This window comes from Oncorhynchus masou, chromosome 18 (assembly GCF_036934945.1).
Source record: "Oncorhynchus masou masou isolate Uvic2021 chromosome 18, UVic_Omas_1.1, whole genome shotgun sequence".
NCBI lineage: Eukaryota > Metazoa > Chordata > Actinopteri > Salmoniformes > Salmonidae > Oncorhynchus > Oncorhynchus masou.
This window is the reverse complement of record NC_088229.1, coordinates 27,589,965-27,608,829: the sequence shown is the minus strand read 5'-3', so window position 1 is coordinate 27,608,829 and position 18,865 is coordinate 27,589,965. Positions and strand designations below refer to the sequence as shown.

The window sequence follows — 18,865 nt, the reverse complement described above, 5'->3', positions numbered from 1 at the left end:
TAATTCTCTTTTTCCCTCACGCTCTCTCCCTATTTCTCTCGCTCCAATCTTCCTCTGTCTCTTTCTCTGTTTACCTGGGCTTTCTGTGCTCCTCCCGAGCTCCCAGCCAAAGGCAAGTCCGTCTGGCCGTACACACCCCAGCTAAGCCTTAACCTTCATACACTGTCCTACCACAACAACATTAAACGTCTGACTCACTCTGTCCCTCCAACTACTTCACATAACTATTCAGCACATAAATGCATTTTTCAGTGTATTTATCTTTCCACCTCCCCAAATTGTTTTCACTGAAAAGCGATGTTTATATTCCCCAATGAGTCCACAATTGAGACATTCATTCAGAAACTAAAAATATATGTTTTCTCTCTAGCAAAGTCATTACCATTTGTGTTGGTGTCATGATGTATGAGCTCACATAACGACAGTAATGCCTCGTAGATCAGGACATCTGTGAATATTCATGAACATGCAGGGATTATGGAAATTATGCAGAGATCTAAACTGAGGGGAAATTACAGTGACTGGGCTAAAATCCAATCGGAGACACTTTCCCGGGGCTGCAGGGTAAGGGGGCGGAATTATGAGCTTGTGAAGTGGGGAGGGGCAGAGGGGGTCTGAGAAATGCAGTCTTGATGGAGGAAAGAGGGAGGCAGCAGTGACAACCTCCCTATTCACCCTCCACCCCACTTCCCCCTCCTCCCAAGTGAGTCGCATGCAGGTACAAATGACCTCTGTCCCCCCACCAGTAGTAAAGAATGTACAGGTAACTGCCAAAATAATGGACACTTGAGTAAATGAGGGATACAAAGTATATTGCAAGCAGGTGCTTCCACACAGGTGCGGTTCCTGAGTTAATCAAGCAATTAACATCCCATCATGCTTAGGGTCATGTACAAAAATGCTGGGCAGGCTATTCTTTTGGCTACCATACCCCCATAGGATGACAATACCCCCATCCACAGGGCACGAGTGGTCATTGAATGATTTTATGAGCATGAAAAAGATGTAAACCATATGTCATAGCCGTCTGTCACCAGATCTCAACCTAATTGTACACGTATGGGAGATTCTGAAGCGGCACCTTGGACAGCGTTGTCCACCACCATCAACAATGACTGCACTCTTACTTTGTTGCTATTATAAATAATGCTGCATTAAACCCCCCTTATTTGACTCCGCAGCAGAAATAGACTGCTTTCTTTAACCATGCTTTTACTGTAACTACTTGTACTTAACAGCTACCCAGTCAATTAAGGATATAACTATTTATTCTTGAAGAATATAATTTTATAAATGCCTCATTAGCTTTCAAATTATTTAACAGTAACTTGGAGATGCAAATAGGCAAACCCACTTTAAAATTACATTAGAACCAGCAGATAATAAAAATGTAGATTACAAGGGGAAAACAACTCTGACTAATGGGAAAGAGTCTGGTTCGTGTCTGTTTTTGTGTCTGTCTGCCTACATGTCTGCGTGAACCCTGTCTGCCGTGGCCTGAGAACTGTATGATACTGTGTAGGGTTAATTTCACATGCCATAAAGCAGCCGGCGCAGAGGCTTTACACGGACAGCCCTGCTTTACAGCCAGCCGGCCCCCCGACGGACTGCAATATCAAAACCCAGCAAATGAATTACAGAGCAGGATTGATCAATCCTTCTGTCCTATTCTCAAAGCCCGGGTTCAATGTCTCTCCACCACACTATGGAGATTGGCCAAAGTCTGTGGAACTGGTTATAGAAAACAATTTTGTTGGCCAATATGTGGCATGGATTAGAGTGAATCATGATGAGTGCCCACTGAGTGTGGGAATGGTGGAGTAGCTAAGAGAGAGAGTGAGAGACAAGATGGTATATGACGGGGGGGGGGGGGTGTTAGGAAAGAGCAACGCTAATCCATTATGCAAGTTCAGCCGAGAGCTGGAGGTCAATGCTGTTTAGAGCCGCTGCTCTCAGTAAAACGCTTAGCACTGCCTAATGGAAATCCCTGCCCCATGTTGGGGCTCACTGGCTGTGTTGTTTCCTTTCCTTCTAATGATGGGTTAGTTTTAGCTCCTGAAACAGCCGTCTTTATGCCATCATCCAAATGCCCGTTAAGCTACCGATTTTTGACGCAGATACATTTGTCATACAAACCTTCTCTCTGATTCCAGGGTTTCCATGGTTGTGTGTTAACAGTGATTTATAATCCATAAAGCACTCTTCTGTCCCCAAGGCACAAAACATGTCCATATGAGTAGTGCACTATATGCTCAATCTGAACCCGAGGCCATTTGTTTCTACAGGGCCACGGAGAAGATCTTGGCTCGGGCACGTCAGCTGGTAGATGTCAAGAAGGAGGACGGCTTCTCGGCTCTGCACCTGGCCTCCCTCAACAACCACCGAGACGTGGCCGAGATCCTTGTAAAAGAGGTAAGGAACGGTGTGGGAAAAAACGAGTTTCTCTCACCCTCTAACACCTTTTTCAGGACTCTGTCTTTCATAGATAATTCGTAAAAATCCAAATAACTTCACCGATCTTCATTGTAAAGGGTTTTAACACTGTTTCCCATGCTTGTTCAATGATCCATAAACAGTTAATGAACATGCACCTGTGGAACGGTCGTTAAGACACTAACTGCTTACAGACTGTAGGCAATTAAGGTCACAGTTATGAAAACTTAGGACACTGAAGAGGCCTTTCTACTGACTCTGAAAAACACCAAAAGAAAGATTCCCAGGTTCCCTGCTCATCTGCGTGAATGTGCCTTAGGCATGCTGCAAGGAGGCATGAGGACTGCAGATGTGGCCAGGCCAATAAATTGCATTGCCCGTACTGAGACGCCTAAGACAGCACTACGGGGAGACAGGACGGACAGCACAGGATCGCTACATCCAAACATCGCACTTGCGGGACAGGTACAGGATGGCAACAACTGCCCGAGTTACACCAGGAACGCACAATCCCTCCATCAGTGCTCAGACTGTCCACAATAAGCTGAGAGAGTCTGGACTGAGGGTTTGTAGGCCTGTTGTAAGGCAGGTCCTCACCAGACATTACTGGCAACAATGTTGCCTATGGGCACAAACCCTCCGTTGCTGGACCAGACAGGACTGGCAAAAAGTGCTCTTCACTGACGAGTCGCGGTGTTGTCTCACCAGGGGTGATGGTCGGATTCTTGTTTATCGCCGAAGGAATGAGCGTTACACCGAGACCTCGGGAGCGGGATCGATTTGGAGGTGGAGGGTCCGTCATGGTCTGGGGCGGTGTGTCACAGCATCATCGGACTGAGCTTGTTGCAGGCAATTTCAACGCTGTGCGTTACAGGGAAGACATCCTCGTCCCTCATGTGGTACCCTTCCTGCAGGCTCATCCTGACCCAACAGCATGACAATGCCACCAGGCATACTGCTCGTTCTGTGCGTGATTTCCTGCAAGACAGGAATGTCAGTGTTCCGCATTGGGCAGCGAAGAGCCAGGATTTCAATCCAATTGAGCATGTCTGGGACCTGTTGGATCGGAAGGTGAGGGCTAGGACCAGAAATGTCCGGGAACTTGCAGGTGTCTAGGTGGAAGAGTGGGGTAACATCTCATAGCAAAAACTGGCAAATCTGGTGTCCACGGGGAGGAGATGCACTGCAGTACTTAATGCAGCTGGTGGCCACACCAGATACTGACTGAAACTTGATTTTGACCAACCCCCCTTTGTTCAGGGACACATTATTTCATTTCAGTTAGTCACATGCCTGTGGAACTTGTTCAGTTTGTCTCAGTTGTTGAATCTTATGTTTATACAAATATTTACACGTTAAGTTTGCTGAAAATAAACGCAGTTGACAGTGGGAGGACGCTTTTATTTTTTTGATGTGTGTCTATCTAGCTATATACAGTTGAAGTCTGACGTTTACATATACTTAGGTTGGAGTCATTGAAACTCGTTTTTCAACCACTCCACAAATTTATTGTTACCAAACTGTAGTTTTGGCAAGTCAGTTAGGACTTAAGTAATTTTTCCAACAATTGTTTATAGACAGATGATTTCACTTATAATTCACTATATCACAATTCCAATGGGTCAGAAGTTTACATACACTAAGTTGACTGTGCCTTTCAACAGCTTGGGAAATTCCAAAAAATGATGTCATGGCTTTAGAAGCTTCTGATTAGGCTAATTGACATCATTTCAGCCAATTGGTGGTGTACCTGTGGATGTATTTCAAGGCCTACCTTCAAACTCAGTGCCTCTTTGCTTGACATGTGAAAATCAAAAGAAATCAGCCAAGACCTCAGAAAAAAATGATAGACCTCCACAAGTCTGGTTCATCCTTGGGAGCAATTTCCAAATGCCTGAAGGTACCAAGTTCAACTGTACAAACAATAGTACGCAAGTATAAACAACATGGGACCACGCAGCTGTCATACTGCTCAGGAAGGAGATGCATTCTGTGTCCTAGAGATGAATGTACTTTGGTGCGAAAAGTGCAAGTGAATCCCAGAACAACAGCAAAGGACCTTGTGAAGATGCTGTAGGAAACAGGAACAAAGTATCTATATCCACAGTAAAACGAGTCCTATATCAACATAACCTGAATGGCCGCTTAGCAAGGAAGAAGCCACTGCTCCAAAACCGTCATAAAAAAGCCAGACTACGGTTTGAAACTGCACATGGTGGGGACAAAGATGGTACTTTTTGGAGAAATGTCCTCTGGTCTGATGAAACAAAAATAGTGATAACCATCATAATGACAATCATTATGTTTGAGGAAAAAGGGGGAGGCTTGCAAGCTGAAGAACACATCCCAACCGTGAAGCACTGGGGTGGCAGCATCATGTTGTGGAGGTGCTTTGGTGCAGGAGGGACAGGTGCACTTCACAAAATTGATGGCATCATGTGGGAGGAAAATTTATGTGGATATATTGAAGCAACATCTCAAGACATCAGTAACTTTCCTTAATGCTGCCATAACCGCATTCTTCGGAACTGGGACAGAAATTCCAAAGTATAACATTACAGTTAAAGCTCGATCGTAAATTTGTCTTCCAAATGGACATTGGCCCCAAGCACACTTCCAAGGATGTGGCAAAATGGCTTAAGGACAACAAAGTCGAGGTATTGGAGTGGCCATCACAAAGCCCTGACCTCAATCCTATAGAAAATGTGTGGGCAGAACTAAAAAAGCATGTGCGAGCATGGAGGCTTACAAACCTGACTCAGTTACTTACACCATCTCTGCTTTGAGGAATGGGCCAAAATTCACCCAACTTATTATGGGAAGCTTGTGGAAGGCTACCTGAAACATTTGACCCGAAGTAAAAAAAAAAATGTAAAGGCAATGCTACCAGATATTAATTGAGTGTATGTAAACTTCTGACCCACTGGGAATGTGATGAAATAAATAATTCTCTATTTTAAGAATGTGAAATGTCAGAATAATAGTAAAGTTGTGCTCCTAACTGACCTAAGACAGGGAATTTGTGCTTTTTTAAAACTTCCAAATGCAACTGTATGTATATCCCCTTCGCTATCTGCTCCTCAGCATAATGAAGGTGACCTCCCCCTGGTGGCTGTTAACAGTTATTACATAGTTGGTTGTGGAGCAGCTCGAAGGGTTGTTTCCATGTAACACCTTCAAGGACTTGTTGGCTTAAATTGAAGTTTCCAAGAAACTTTCCTTAATGCTGCCATAACTGCATTCTTCGGAACAGGGACAGAAATTCCAAAGTATAACACTACAAGTACTAGAACAAAATAAAATACTTTCTTTGAAACAACAGTGGTTAGAAATCAGTTTCAGTGCCCACACTTGTTTAAAATCAGGTCAATCGGTGAGGTACAACACAATATGGACACAACAGCAAAGTAAAATAGTTACAGATACCAAGCAGTCACAGGACAGCTACGTAAAAAGCAAATGCTTGCAATGTAACATTGGTACCTTCTGAGTCTTCTAAAAAAGGAAAAATGATAGCAACACCTAAAGATGGCCAACAAGGTTATATTCAATGCACTTGTACCTTTTTAAGCTTCAAAAGGAACATCCCAACTAACTTTCTCTCACCCCTCACCCACCCTCTCACAGGGCCGCTGTGACGTCAACATCCGCAACAACCGCAACCAGACGCCGCTGCAACTGGCGGTGACGCAGGGCCACGGGGACCTGGTGCAGCTGCTAGTGGTCGAGGGCGCGGACGTCAATGTGGAGGACGAGGATGGGGACACGGCCATGCACGTCGCCCTCAGCCGCCCGCAGCTGGCCAACGCCACGCTCACCCCCGCCACCACCAGCACCACGACCACCACGCAGGAGAGAGGAGAGGGGGGTCCGGGCTCGTCATCATCCTCGCTGTACTGTCAGGTAAGACTGTGAGGAAGGGTGTGATTTTTCTTGATTCATGAGTGGTGCAGGAGAAATGATGCAAAAAAGACATGACCGGAAGAGAAGGGGAGACCAAAATAAGGGAGAGACCTAGTTTTGAATGAGACATTAAATCACTGAGCGAGAAATTAATTATCCTTACACTATTAGGCTACCTAATCATCTTCCCTAGCTTCAAATAGGCACAATCACTCCTCGCCTCTCAATTGTAAAACACAGGTCTGTTTTAAAAAATGTGTTCCTTCTGTTTGCTAGGTCGGTTAATGCAAACCATCAGCATTGTGTTCTAGCAGCTGCTGCCACTGGCACAGCCAAAAGGGAATCAGCACAACCCCAAACACTGCAGCGCTCAAACAATGCTGGCCATCTGCCAAGCAATTTTGGATAGGGGTTAACTCACACTGTACATAAGGTGGCTAGTCTAAGTACCATGTATTCACATTCTCAGCAAAGGAGGGGAGTTCTAGATTTGATTGGATTTGGGCTCGTATTTCTCCAGCTGGGGTGCATTGGGTTTAGTGACATCACTCCCTTGCTGTAATATAGTCTGTACGAGGACCAGACATCCCCTTTACATTTTCTTTTTTTTAAATTGTAAACTAGGCAAGTCAGTTCAGAACAAATTCTTATTTTCAATGACGGCCTAGGAACAGTGGGTTAACGACAGATTTTTACCTTGTCTGCTCGGGGATTCGATCTTGCAACCTTTCGGTTACTACAGTAGTTCCACGCTCTAACCACTGGGCTACAGGTAGTAAACTGGTGGGCAGCTTGCATCTGACGTGCCGCTGATTACTAGAAGAGTATTGCTTAATTGATACTAATTAGCAATTACTCGTTTTTAGTGTCATCTGACATCCTCAGTAATCTTGTTGTGGTTGTTGTACACTGTACTTTCTGTCTGACTCTCTCATATCCTGTGTGTGCAGCTTTGACTCTCATGTGATTCCTTTAATTTACAAGAATAAAGGCTTACCAGAACTCAACTCTCCTCCTCCCTCCCTCCCTCCCTCCTGTGTAGCTGAGCAGCTCGGGGCTGATGGGTAACACGGAGCTGAGCGTGGGCGCAGCCATTGCCTGTTTCCTGGCACAGGAGGGCGCCAACATCAACTACGCTAACCACAAGGGCAAGAGCCCGCTGGACCTGGTAGCTGACACAGCCGTGCTGCAGCTCATCAAGAGCTTCTCTGAGAAGCAGCGGTATGTACAACTACTGACTGGCTGGCTGGCTGTATGGTCCTTAATGGTTCTACTATTATAACAGCACCTTTTACACTCATTGCTATGAAGGGTCAGCCTGGAGATTAAGGCCCCAATCAGACATACAGTGGCAAGGAAAAGTATGTGAACCCTTTGGAAATACCTGGATTTCTGCATAAATTGGTCATAACATTTAGATCACAACAATAGACAAACACGGTCTACTTAAACTAATAACACACAAACAATTATACGTTTTCATGTCTTTATTGAACACACCGTGTAAACATTCACAGTGTAGGGTGGAAAAAGTATGTGAACCCTTGTATTTGGTTGACCCTCCTTTGGCAGCAATAACCTCAACCAAACGTTTTCTGTAGTTGCAGATCAGACCTGCATAACAGTCAGGGGGAATTTTGGACCATTCCTTTTTAATAAACTGTTTCAGTTCAGCAATATTCTTGGGATGTCTTGTGTAAACTTCTCTCTTGAGGTCAGGACTCTGACTGGGTCACTTCAGAACGTGTATTTTCTTCTGTAGAAGCCATTCTGTTGTTGATTTACTTCTGTATTTTGGGTCATTGTCCTGTTGCATCACTCAACTTCTGCTGAGCTTCAATTGGTGGACAAATAGCCTAACTTTCTCCTGCAAAATGTCTTGATAAAACTTTGGAATTCATTTTTCCGTCGATGACAGCAAGCTGTCCAAGCCCTGAGGCAGCAAAGCAGCCCAAAACCATGATGCTCCCTCCACCATAGTTTACAGTTGAGATGAGGTTTTGATGTTGGTGTGCTGTGCTGTGCCATTTTTTTCTCCACAGATAGTGTTGTGTGTTCCTTCCAAACAACTCTATTTTAGTTTCATCTGTCCACAGAATATTTTGCCAGTAGCACTGTGGAATATCCAGGTGCACTTTCGCAAACTTCAGACATGCAGCAATGTTTTTTTTTTGGACAGCAGTGGCTTCTTCTGTGGTGTCCTCCCATGAACACCATTCTTGTTTAGTTTTTTACGTATTGTAGACTCGTCAACAGAGATGTTAGCATATTCCAGAGATTTCTGTAAGTCTTTAGCTGACACTCTTAGCATTCTGCGCTGTGCTCTTGCAGTCATTTTTTGCAGGACGGCCACTCCTAGGGAGAGTAGCAGCAGTGCTAAACTTTCTCCATTTATAGACAATTTGTCTTACCATGATGGACTGATGGACTCCAAGGCTTTTAGAGATGCTTCTTTAACCCTAGTCATTAGCCTAGGGGTTCACATAATTTAAACATTCACAGTGTAGGTTGTAAAAAGTATGTATTAAATATAGACAAAAAAATGCAATAATTTGTGTTATTAGTTTAAGCACACTGTTTGTGTATTGTTGTGATTTAGATGAAGATCAGATCAAATTTGATGAACAATTTATGCAGAAACCCAGGTAATTCCAAAGGGTTCACATACTTTTTCTTTGCCATTGTAAATGGGCTTTAAAATAAGTGGAAAAGATGAGAACAAAAAACTAACCAAAACAAAGATAAGAGAACAAATCCTATCGTACACTATGTGTACCAATCAGTCTTTTCATCCATCCGTTCCTCCAGGATGCAGCGGCTGCAGGCCATCACGTGCGGCACGTCACTGAGCAGCACCAGCCTGCGGCGGGTCCACACCACGCCCAATACCATGACTAACCTGGCCATGCCCGTCCTGCCGGGGCCCAGCGAGTGTCTCATCTGCTCCGAGCTGGCGCTGCTCGTCCTCTTCTGCCCCTGCCAGCACAGCGTCGCCTGCGAAGGTAGATGGCATGTGTGTGTGTGTCCGTGCAAGAAAGAATGTTGGTGGGGCAGCTGGAGCATTAAGACTAGTCCTGGACTAAAATGTATCCATTGGAAGTGGTTTTAGTCCAGGACTAGGTTAAATCAGTTTCTAAGAAATCAGCATTTGGCTTTCCCACAAGATCTGAAGTAACTCCTTATGCCTCTCCCTAATATCTCCAGAGTGTGCTCATCGAATGAAGAAATGCATCAAATGCCAGGTCACGATCACCAAGAAAATAAGACAAGGTAATGATACCACAGATGAGTAGAAGCCCTTTCTTTGTTTTCTGATGTGTGTCGGTGAGGGGCATTGGTAGTAATTTATAAATAGAAGCTACAACATAAAAAGATGTCCTGATAATACTAGTACAGATCCCAATACCTTTTAGTGGAGTGTGATGTTAAATGGTGAAGTGAATGACATGTATCCCTCTCCTCTCTCTCCAGACCAGACAGAGGTGGACTGCAGCCCGGACTCGGAGCAGCACAACCTGCTGGAGCAGCTACAGTCACGCTACCGCCAGATGGAGGAGCGTATCACCTGCCCCATCTGCATCGACAACCACATCAAGCTGGTCTTTCAGTGCGGCCACGCCTCCTGCATCGACTGCAGCGCCGCCCTCAAGACATGCCCCATCTGCAGGCAGACCATCCGCGAGCGCATTCAGCTCTTCGTCTGACAGAGGCCCCCGTCCTCCTTTCTTCCCCCCACCCCCCATGCAGTGGCCCAGGGGTGGTCAGCTTGTTGCCCGTTTTCTGCTGGTGTCCGTTAGTCGGTCAGTCTGCATCTCAGTCCTTTGGGATAAGCCACTTGCTCATCCATCCTGGCTCAGCCGCTGCGCTTTGTTGTGTTCTGTTTCATTTAGTTGCACCAGGGGTGTAATCATTATGCAGATTCTGTTGCAAAACGTTTTGCCACAGAAACTGTTTACTCCAAACAGAAAAACACAAATTAGACTTCCTATTGGGCAAATTCAGGTAGGTGCCTCCGTGTTTCGTTCCATTTGCTTTGTTTGCTTCCATTTTGTTCTTAAAGAGTAAACGGTTTCCGTAATGAATACACCCCAGGGTTTCCAGCAGTGTCACATAGCTGGATATGGTCATACTGACTAGATTTAGTTTTTTTTGTTGCCCATTTCTGCATGGGAAAAAATCCATCCACTACCCCTGAAAGGCTCTGCAATGCTTTCTCCGTGGCCCCCAGTAATCAGCAGCCACAGTCGGTTACATCAGGAGGAGGTGGTTGTGCCGCAAGCTCCACTCATATTGGTGAACAAGGAGGATGTCCCTACAAACCAGGGAGGATGTCCATCTGAATAGGCCCTCACCTGTGCTGCTCTAAGAGTATGTCTGTTATTCCCCATTTGATTGCACCCCGTTTGCCTGTCTTACCTCCCCTGTTTACAAGAATGCAGAGAACAGTCCATCTCCCTGTCTTGAATCCTGTGTATTATGTTTGCTCTCCTTCATATGAAGCTGTTTTTAATAAGTGTTAGTCTCCAGAGGGTGATGGTATAACTAAAGGCTCCTCTGTATAGCCCCTCCCGCTTGCCGTACATACGTAAGAGGAAAATACACACTATATGCATGAGTACATGCATATTCTAAGCTGAAGACTTTGTTGTGGATTTGGTTACATGTGTGGTTTTAAGAGTACCCGTAATTAGTACTGAGTTATTGTCTGAAGGTGTTTCTATTTAGCTAAAGTCATTATTTTTGGTGTTTGATCTGCAAAAAATGGATTTCTGCTGTAATTTCACCCAAGCCTATGTCCTTCTCTACTCAGGGTCCTGATTCATTGAAACACTTCTAGTATCAAAAGGGTTGTGGAATGTTTTGTTTTTGTCAAACGTTTTTACATTAGAGCCTTCTGACAATTTGGTGTGCATTTACTAAGGGACTTGTAGATATCTGGTAAAACAACAGCTTGGATTGTTTTATAGCAGAATATACGTGTAGATGAGTTCACTTCAGCCCAACATACCTTTATTGCTTTTGGTATGAAATGAATGTTGAAATACACCATAAGAGAGGTTTGCTTGTTGCTTTAAAAGAAAGGAAATACTTATTTGTCTGCTGTCGCAGTGGCAGTGCAAGTCATTTTCCTTATGCCATCACCCAGATACCTATTGTTCTTTGTAGATTTGTATAAAAAGCATGAACGAAGCCCGTGTCTGTTGTCTGAACCTGAGCGCCTCTGTCCGTCTCCTCAGCGTGTAGCGTAGCGTTGTACTGCCCAGCAAGTGCGTTAGCTGCCCATCCGCTTGCTAGCATCATCACACTCAGCCTCAGACAGGGCTCAGCCAATTGGGTGGTGCAGAAAGGTTTGTCATTGAGTTTAGGTCAACTTTGGACTCTTGCGGACAGGATTACCTTTGATTTCTGGAAGCCTTGGTGTCCTTTGGATAGAGGAAGATAACTCCTCCAATACAGAACAGAAAGGATTATTGGTCAATGGAGGTGGGTCAACTTCTATAAAAGCTGAGCCAGAAAAATTATGTATATGCTTGTTCTTTATTGTCACAATGTGGACTTTTGGCAGCCTTTGGACTCTTGTAATGTATTTTTTTTCTCAAACAGTAAACATTGAATTAGACATGGCAACAAAAAAAGTGGAACTGTACATCTGTAGTTACGTGTCTCGCATCATATTCAGCCTACTTAGAAGAAACCCTCCCCAGTCTGTTTGGCAAAGCATTTTTGGATTGTACATCATCCTTTGTATTTTTTGGTTTGTTTTCCAAAGGGCTTATGTGTTTAAAAAAAAAATGATCTATTTGATTTTTCTATTGTAAACTTCCATTGACAGGGGTTTGTAGATCCCAGCTTTCGGTAAGCCAATTAAGATGTACATTTTGAATGTTAGAAAAAATGTAACCTGTCTTACTCTGCCTTTTTGTGGAAAGGTTGTAAAGATGTGAGAGGGCACAAGTGGGGGAAAGTAAGGTTCACTCTAAGAAGTACTACTACACCAGTGCCAAATCTTTAAAAGGATGTGCACAGGACTGCACTGCCTCGTTCATCTAGATACAATGCTCTAGCCATTATCAATGTTTTGAAATAATTGAATAGCACTATTGTGGCTCCCAATGTTGATTTTGTCTCAAACTATCATAGCTATGTACTATTTGGGCAAAAGAGCAAGAGCATATTGTGAGTATGCTATGGAGTTTGGAAAACAGGCTGTAGGGTACTAAAAAAGTAGTGCACTACATGGGGAATAGGGTGTCATGAGACTGCACCCATTCCCTCTTTCCCAGCTTCTCAATGACAACTGATATTAAAGAAAAAAAAATTGGAGCCAAAACGTTATTTTAATGAATCGAGAGTCTTTATGATCATTAAAGATTGTCATCTGGTGTCCTACATTGGGTCATGTGAGTATTCTCTGTAGACAGGTAAAAACAATTATTTAGTAGAGCCCGAGGTTTGGAAATGTACTACTAGAGGTTTGCTATGAGAACTACATATACTATTTAAGCAAGAAATGTTACTATTTGTGTGTACAGCACTTGGAGTTCTGATGTTGGCCTTACTGTCCATTCCTCCAACGTTGACGTGTTTGTTCAGTTGTATTCTGTCCGAAAATATTTTGCAATAAATATGGAACTGTTTTATAAGTATTTGGTGTTCTGCGCTTAATCAGTCACTGTTTCCTCCCAACATGTACAGTGCATTCGGAAAGTATTCAGACCCCTTGAATTTTTCAAAAATGTGTAAAGTGTTTTCTCAATCTAAACACAATACCCCATAATGAAAAGCAAAAATACTTTTTAAATTTTTGCACATTTAAATAAAAATAAAGGAAATCACATTTACATAAGTATTCAAACCCTTTACTCAGTACTTTGTTGGAGCACCTTTGGCAGCGATTACAGCCTCAAGTCTTCTTGGGTATGATGCTACAAACTTGGCACACCTGTATTTGGGGAGTTTCTCTCAAGCTCTGTCAGGATGGATGGGGAATGTCCCTGCACAGCTATTTTCAGGTCTCTCCAGAGATGTTCGATTAGGTTCAAGCCCGAGCTCTGGCTGGCGCACTCAAGGACATTCAGAGACTTGTCCCAAAGCCACTCCTGCATTGTCTTGGCTGTGTGCTTAGGGTCGTTGTCCTGTTGGAAGGTTAACCTTTTCCCGTCTGGTTCTGAGCTCTCTGGAGCAGGTTTTCATCAAGGATCTCTCTCCATCACAGGCTTCATTAGGAAATGCATCAACGGCATTGTCCCCACAGTGAAGGTTCACTGCTTCCCCCAATCAAAAGCCCTGGATTAACACAGAGGTTGGTGCTAAAATAAAGGACAGGGCTACCACACACCGGGCTATCAAAGCCAACTCCTAGGCTAATGCTGAGGACACAAACAAGTACAAGAAGTCCCGCTACGACCTTTGGAGAGCCATCAAACAAGCAAAAGGACAATAGGAACCAGGTGGAATCCTATTACACAGGCTCTGACACTCACAGCATGTGGCAGAGGCTATGTTCTATTTCGGATTACAAAGGAAGGCCCAGCCATGATCTGCCAAACTATGCCTCTACCAGACGAATTCAATGCATTTTATGCACGCTTTGACAAAAATAACACCAGGGACAAGCATGAGGCCCCCCGAAGGGGACTGGGTGATCTCGCTCTTCGAGGCCGGCATCCACTACATTCTTAAAGAAAATGTACTTTTTACTTCATACATTTTCTCTGACATTCAAAAGCACTTTTGTTACATTTCAAATGCTTAGCAGGACAGGAAAATGGTCCAATTCACTTATCAAGAGAACATGTGTGGTCATCACTACTGCCTCTGATCATAGCCCGGTCAGGTCATTCATCCGCATGAAATGCCTGGATGGAAACGTGGTTAGTGTAGTATGTGTTTTTAATTTTTTGGGGTGTGACGTCATTGCGTCCAGCCGTTTATATCGACGATATATTAATGAGAACACCTATTTTCTATTCAAACGTTCTAAATGGAAAGATAGGTGGGTATCCACCACAAACTGCTGTAGCCTACTCAGAAATTAGGCGTCGGGCACCTCACCCGTTTCGATCAGAGAAGACAGAGGTAGAGGCCTAACTCGGCGGAAAATCTCCCTCCAGCAGGTGGCGTTTTATCGCCCACCAAGCAAGGAGTTTTTAAATGGAGGTCAGTCTGTGTGTCGAATTTGGTCAACAAAAAGTTGAATGGCTTATTTACTACGTGAGGTTTATTTGATTGAATATACGTTTCGTAATGCTTAGGTTATGAGTGTACGGATATAAGTAGGCCACGTGACATCCCCGCAACTTTAAGAAAAAAACACTATATCCGAGATGGCTATGCACATTCCTGGCATGAGGCTAACAAGCATAGCATTTCTCCATTGAATAGAGGCGGTTGACGTCAACAACCATCAATGAATATTCAATCAACTATTACATAATTGCATGTATCCACCAATCCAAAGAAAGGATAGGAGGGAGCTAAGCATCCTGCCATGCCACTTTGTGGACGATGCCGAGCATTGTTAGGACATTGAATATCATGAGGGACAACTTTAGCATTTAAGCTAATTAGCAACTTTTCAGTTACTTTGCAACAACTTAGCATGTTAGCTAACCCATCCCCTAACCCTTCTCCTAACCTTAACACCTAGCTAACAAGGTGGCTAGCTAGCCAGCTAGCTAGAATTCGTAAACATACGTTCTGCAAATTCTTAACATATAATACAAAATGGGTGCTGGTCATCCACAAATTAAATGGAGTGTATCGGATTTACTTACAGAATAATACGAAATGCTCTGAGACCAGGTTGAGATGACAGCATTATACATTGTTGGATTAATTCATGGTGCACAAATTTTAATTTAATGATGGAGCATTTCCTAAATTCCAACGACCCACCTGCAACTAGCCATTGGAGTTGAGACAGCGGTGCCTTCCAAGTCAGAAATTAAGGAAGTATTGCAAAGTAAATATTTGTTAAATTAATTGATGGATTGAACTACCCCAAACTGCAACGGCTTATTGCAAGAGTAGCCTGTATGATTGCATATCAACCATTGCAGATCTGCAGTTCGGGGGAAGTCTTCTCAGAGTCAAAGGACCACCTTTCAGGGGATTAATACTGTGGGTTTACAAACCTGATGATTAGCACCAGGATCTGATTGGGGAACCGCAAAGACTGTACAGTATTAAGAAACTCTGTGCCTAAAATTTTTGGCATTCAACCAAAAGCTGTTCTCTGTGGTGGAAAAATTGGGCATACACAGTGGCCCTGTTTACATTGCATATTTCAAAAACTTTGAAAAATGTAAGGACATAGTTCAAATTATTTAAATAATTAATTTTGACAGAACCTTCAGTAAATTTTAAAATAGCAATCGATTTTTTTAAAAAAAGGACCCAATTTCAAACAATGTAATGTGAGGAATAGGAAAAACAAATACAATAGGATGTCATTTGTTAATGAATCCATAACTACTCAAAACATAGAGCCTAATGGTAAAATCCTAAAAAGGTCACCAACTAGTCCAATTAAAATTAAGCTGAGATCTGGACCATTTAGGGGCATTTCCATGTACTCACATCGCATCAGTTTGTACTGATTCCTGGACTGGATCGATGAACCGTTGAACTCCATTGTCTGAAAATTAAAATGGACAATTCCAATCCGTGACTCCAAAACCTGAATTACAAGGCTACCGTCTTATTTCTGAAAACATAACATTTCTGTTGATCATTTTAACCTCAACCTGAAGAATATATAAAAATCTATGGTCCTAAAATAAGACATTTAATTTAAATGTAGAGATTAAAAGGTATAGATTTGGTTTATTGACATTTTGAACAATTGCATCACCGGTAGCAAAAGGACCCGATGCAACTGTTTCTTCCACTTCCACGTCTGTCCTCATGAGGCATAGGGACTTCAAACATCTTCTCTTACTGTGGTCTTATACCAAATGATTCTGAACCCATCTCAGACTTCAACCGATACACAGAACTCTTGTGCAAAATACTGGAACAATTACACATCTGGTTATCTGTCAGTATTACAGAAAAATAATTAAAACGGTCTGTTTCTCGATGTATAAACTAAACAACACATTAAAGCCTTTGAACTCAAGCGAATCATAAATACAAAGATGTACATCAACTAGACTATTTTTTTAAAGCTATCAAAAAAATGTAATCTACAATTGGATTCACAGTAGCGGTAAGCTGCCTTGAGGTGCCAGAATGATCCCAAAGACATAGAAAAGTCCCATCAGGAGGTTGAGCTTAGCTGTCTTTTGGGGGATCTTGGAATAACACTGGCTGCGGAACTGCCTCTCCAGGGGGAAGGCCATGGGCAGCGTGAGCAGGGGCAGGGCCATGCTGATGGTGTAGTGGGTGGCCAGGATGCAGAAGAGCACGTAAGGGAAAAACAGCAGGAGGTTGAAGAGGATGTAGGACAGCGTGGGCCCGATGAGGATGGCCAGAGTGACGATGCCTGCCTGTTTGTCAGAGTCCATGTCTCTGGTGTTGTTGCTGTGTAGAATGGCCTCCGTGTTGAGGGCCAGGGGGACGGCGTAGACCAAAGGCAGGACTGACAGGTAGCCCACCTGCACGGCGTGGGCAAACATGACTGCCAGGGGGCCAAATGTGATCAGGATCACCACATCCCCCAGGGCCACATACTTAAGACCAATGCCTGAAAACAGGACAAGGAATATATCATATAAGTATCTGGATATTAGTGTGTGTGTGTGGTTAGTATTGGTAAAAAATATATAAATTAAATGTCAGTACATCTTTAAAAAAAAAATAGGTTAATGGTTAGCTCACCTCCCGTGTACAGGAAAGAACTTGAGAGCCCTCCAAAATAAATAAGGGCCAGATGTTCCATCCTCAATGTGGAGAGAAAGTAGAGCAGTGTGGCACACAAGCAGCCCAGAGAGTAGAGCAGCGCTCCAAACATGACAACGTCCTGCGGTGCCAGGATCTCATCCACAAGAGTCCTATCATCACTCTTCTTGTGGTCGATCCCTTTGGAGAAGTCATAGTAGGTGTTAACCAGGTTCCCTGCCCCATGCACCACCAGCACAGCTATGGCACACACCATGAGGATGACCAAGTCCACAGAGCCCTCCAGCTTGTAGGCCAGGGCACTGCCCAGCGCCACCGGTGTGAGAGAGGCGCTGAAACTCCACGGCCGCAGGGCCAGCACATAAGCAGCACACTTGTTCTTCATGTCGGACAAAACTCTGGCCATCCCTGACCTTTGCTGGTCAGAGGTGTGGTTCCGCACAATGTCATTCAAACCAGAATGCCTCGTCTCATGTCCATTCGATCCAGCCAAAACAAATGTCTCCGCGCGGCTTGTTTTCTGCCCCACAGCCATACCGCTGCCAAGGTCCACAGTAGTGCCAGCAACAATCATAAAGAAATGGATAGTAAACCTGAAACGGAGTTAGAGGATTCTCATGTAAGGATTAAGTGCAACAGAATCCAGGCTCTGAATTTAATTTAAAACTAGTAAGAATCAGTTATTATATTGTCCATCATTGAAGGGTTCCAAGAGCATGCAACAGGAAAAATAAATAGTTGTTGAGCAGGATTAAAGCTCACTACTACATGCTAGGACGAGGCAACAAGTCTGTTTAATTTCCAGTACTTCCATCCTGACTAACAGTAGCTAGAAATATGTTAGCTGGACCAGCTGTATTTCAATGCACAATCTTGTAAATTGTACAAAAACACCTGTTGGATGGCCACATTGCTTGCTTCCTACAACCTCGTAAAATGTGCCTTCAGAGCATTGCACTAGGGGGCTGGATAGTCAACTAATTAGCTACAGAGATTAAAGGATTAAAGCTAAAAGCAAACTAGCCAGTGTGCTAATTAGCTAGCTAGCCAATAGCCAGGGAGAAATGAAATGTTCGACACCGGATATTACCTGTTTTTATGTATCCTTTCTCTCATAAACTATTTCACACCATGTAACAACATCTTTCTGTGACCGATACATAACTACAGGGCTGACCCTGCTCCGTTGGCAAGCCTGCTACGTGTCAATTTTGAGGATATTTCACTGGCTGATCACAGTTAACCCTGACCGACGCCATTTTGTCCAACCAAAGTACAGTATAAATAGGCACCGTTGGAAACGCATTCCAATGTCATCTGAGTTCCGCGTCTTGTGACGCTGACATGTCCAATACCCCTTTTCTCAAGATGAATTAAAATATATATTTATCAAAATATTTTTTATAAAAAGTATCGCTTATTATCACACTCGCACCAACTCATATATTACAAATACTAAGGCAGGAATTACATTATTGGTTCTTTGGTGGTGGGTCAAAACAGCTCCGTGTAAAATTTGCCATAGGGTAGAGACAGGTCTACGGTCAGCTCGATATCTCCCTATCCCACCCGAATTTGTTAAAGAGCGAACTCAGACCAGCATGGGTAAATATTATACCCACTCAACTATACGTCTCCAAAAACAAACATGTTTGTTTCAATAGTTTTCGAACGTTGCCGACTA

At 43.5% G+C, this 18,865-nt stretch overlaps 2 protein-coding genes across 6 annotated transcripts in view; one reads left to right on the top strand and one right to left on the bottom strand.

Annotated features, from left to right (window-relative positions):
- The window catches only part of LOC135504325 (E3 ubiquitin-protein ligase MIB2-like), a 90,061-nt gene extending 77,078 nt beyond the window's left edge, over positions 1-12,983 (top strand). For all 5 annotated transcript variants that reach the window (XM_064922780.1, XM_064922781.1, XM_064922779.1 and 2 more), the window contains 6 exons: positions 2,286-2,412; positions 6,061-6,336; positions 7,379-7,557; positions 9,145-9,338; positions 9,541-9,606; positions 9,808-12,983. In XM_064922780.1, the coding sequence (XP_064778852.1) occupies positions 2,286-2,412; positions 6,061-6,336; positions 7,379-7,557; positions 9,145-9,338; positions 9,541-9,606; positions 9,808-10,040 (1,075 nt within the window). In that variant the 3' untranslated portion in view covers positions 10,041-12,983. The remainder of the gene's footprint in view (positions 1-2,285; positions 2,413-6,060; positions 6,337-7,378; positions 7,558-9,144; positions 9,339-9,540; positions 9,607-9,807) is intronic.
- Positions 12,984-16,138: 3,155 nt separating this feature from the next.
- Positions 16,139-18,450, bottom strand: LOC135504323 (ubiA prenyltransferase domain-containing protein 1-like). Its single transcript, XM_064922775.1, has 3 exons — positions 18,272-18,450; positions 17,161-17,774; positions 16,139-17,026 (listed from the first exon to the last, which is right to left on the bottom strand). The coding sequence occupies exons 1-3, from the start codon at positions 18,295-18,297 to the stop codon at positions 16,539-16,541; spliced, it is 1,128 nt and encodes a 375-aa protein (XP_064778847.1). The 5' UTR covers positions 18,298-18,450; the 3' UTR covers positions 16,139-16,538.
- Between the last annotated feature and the right edge of the window lie 415 nt (positions 18,451-18,865).

Coding starts and splice junctions, on each gene's coding strand:
- LOC135504323 (XM_064922775.1), bottom strand. CDS start 18,297: ATGAGAGAAAGGATACATAAAAACAG. Junction 17,775..18,271: donor GAAAGGATACATAAAAACAG/GTAATATCCGGT, acceptor ACTCCGTTTCAG/GTTTACTATCCATTTCTTTA. Junction 17,027..17,160: donor TTCTTTCCTGTACACGGGAG/GTGAGCTAACCA, acceptor TCCTGTTTTCAG/GCATTGGTCTTAAGTATGTG.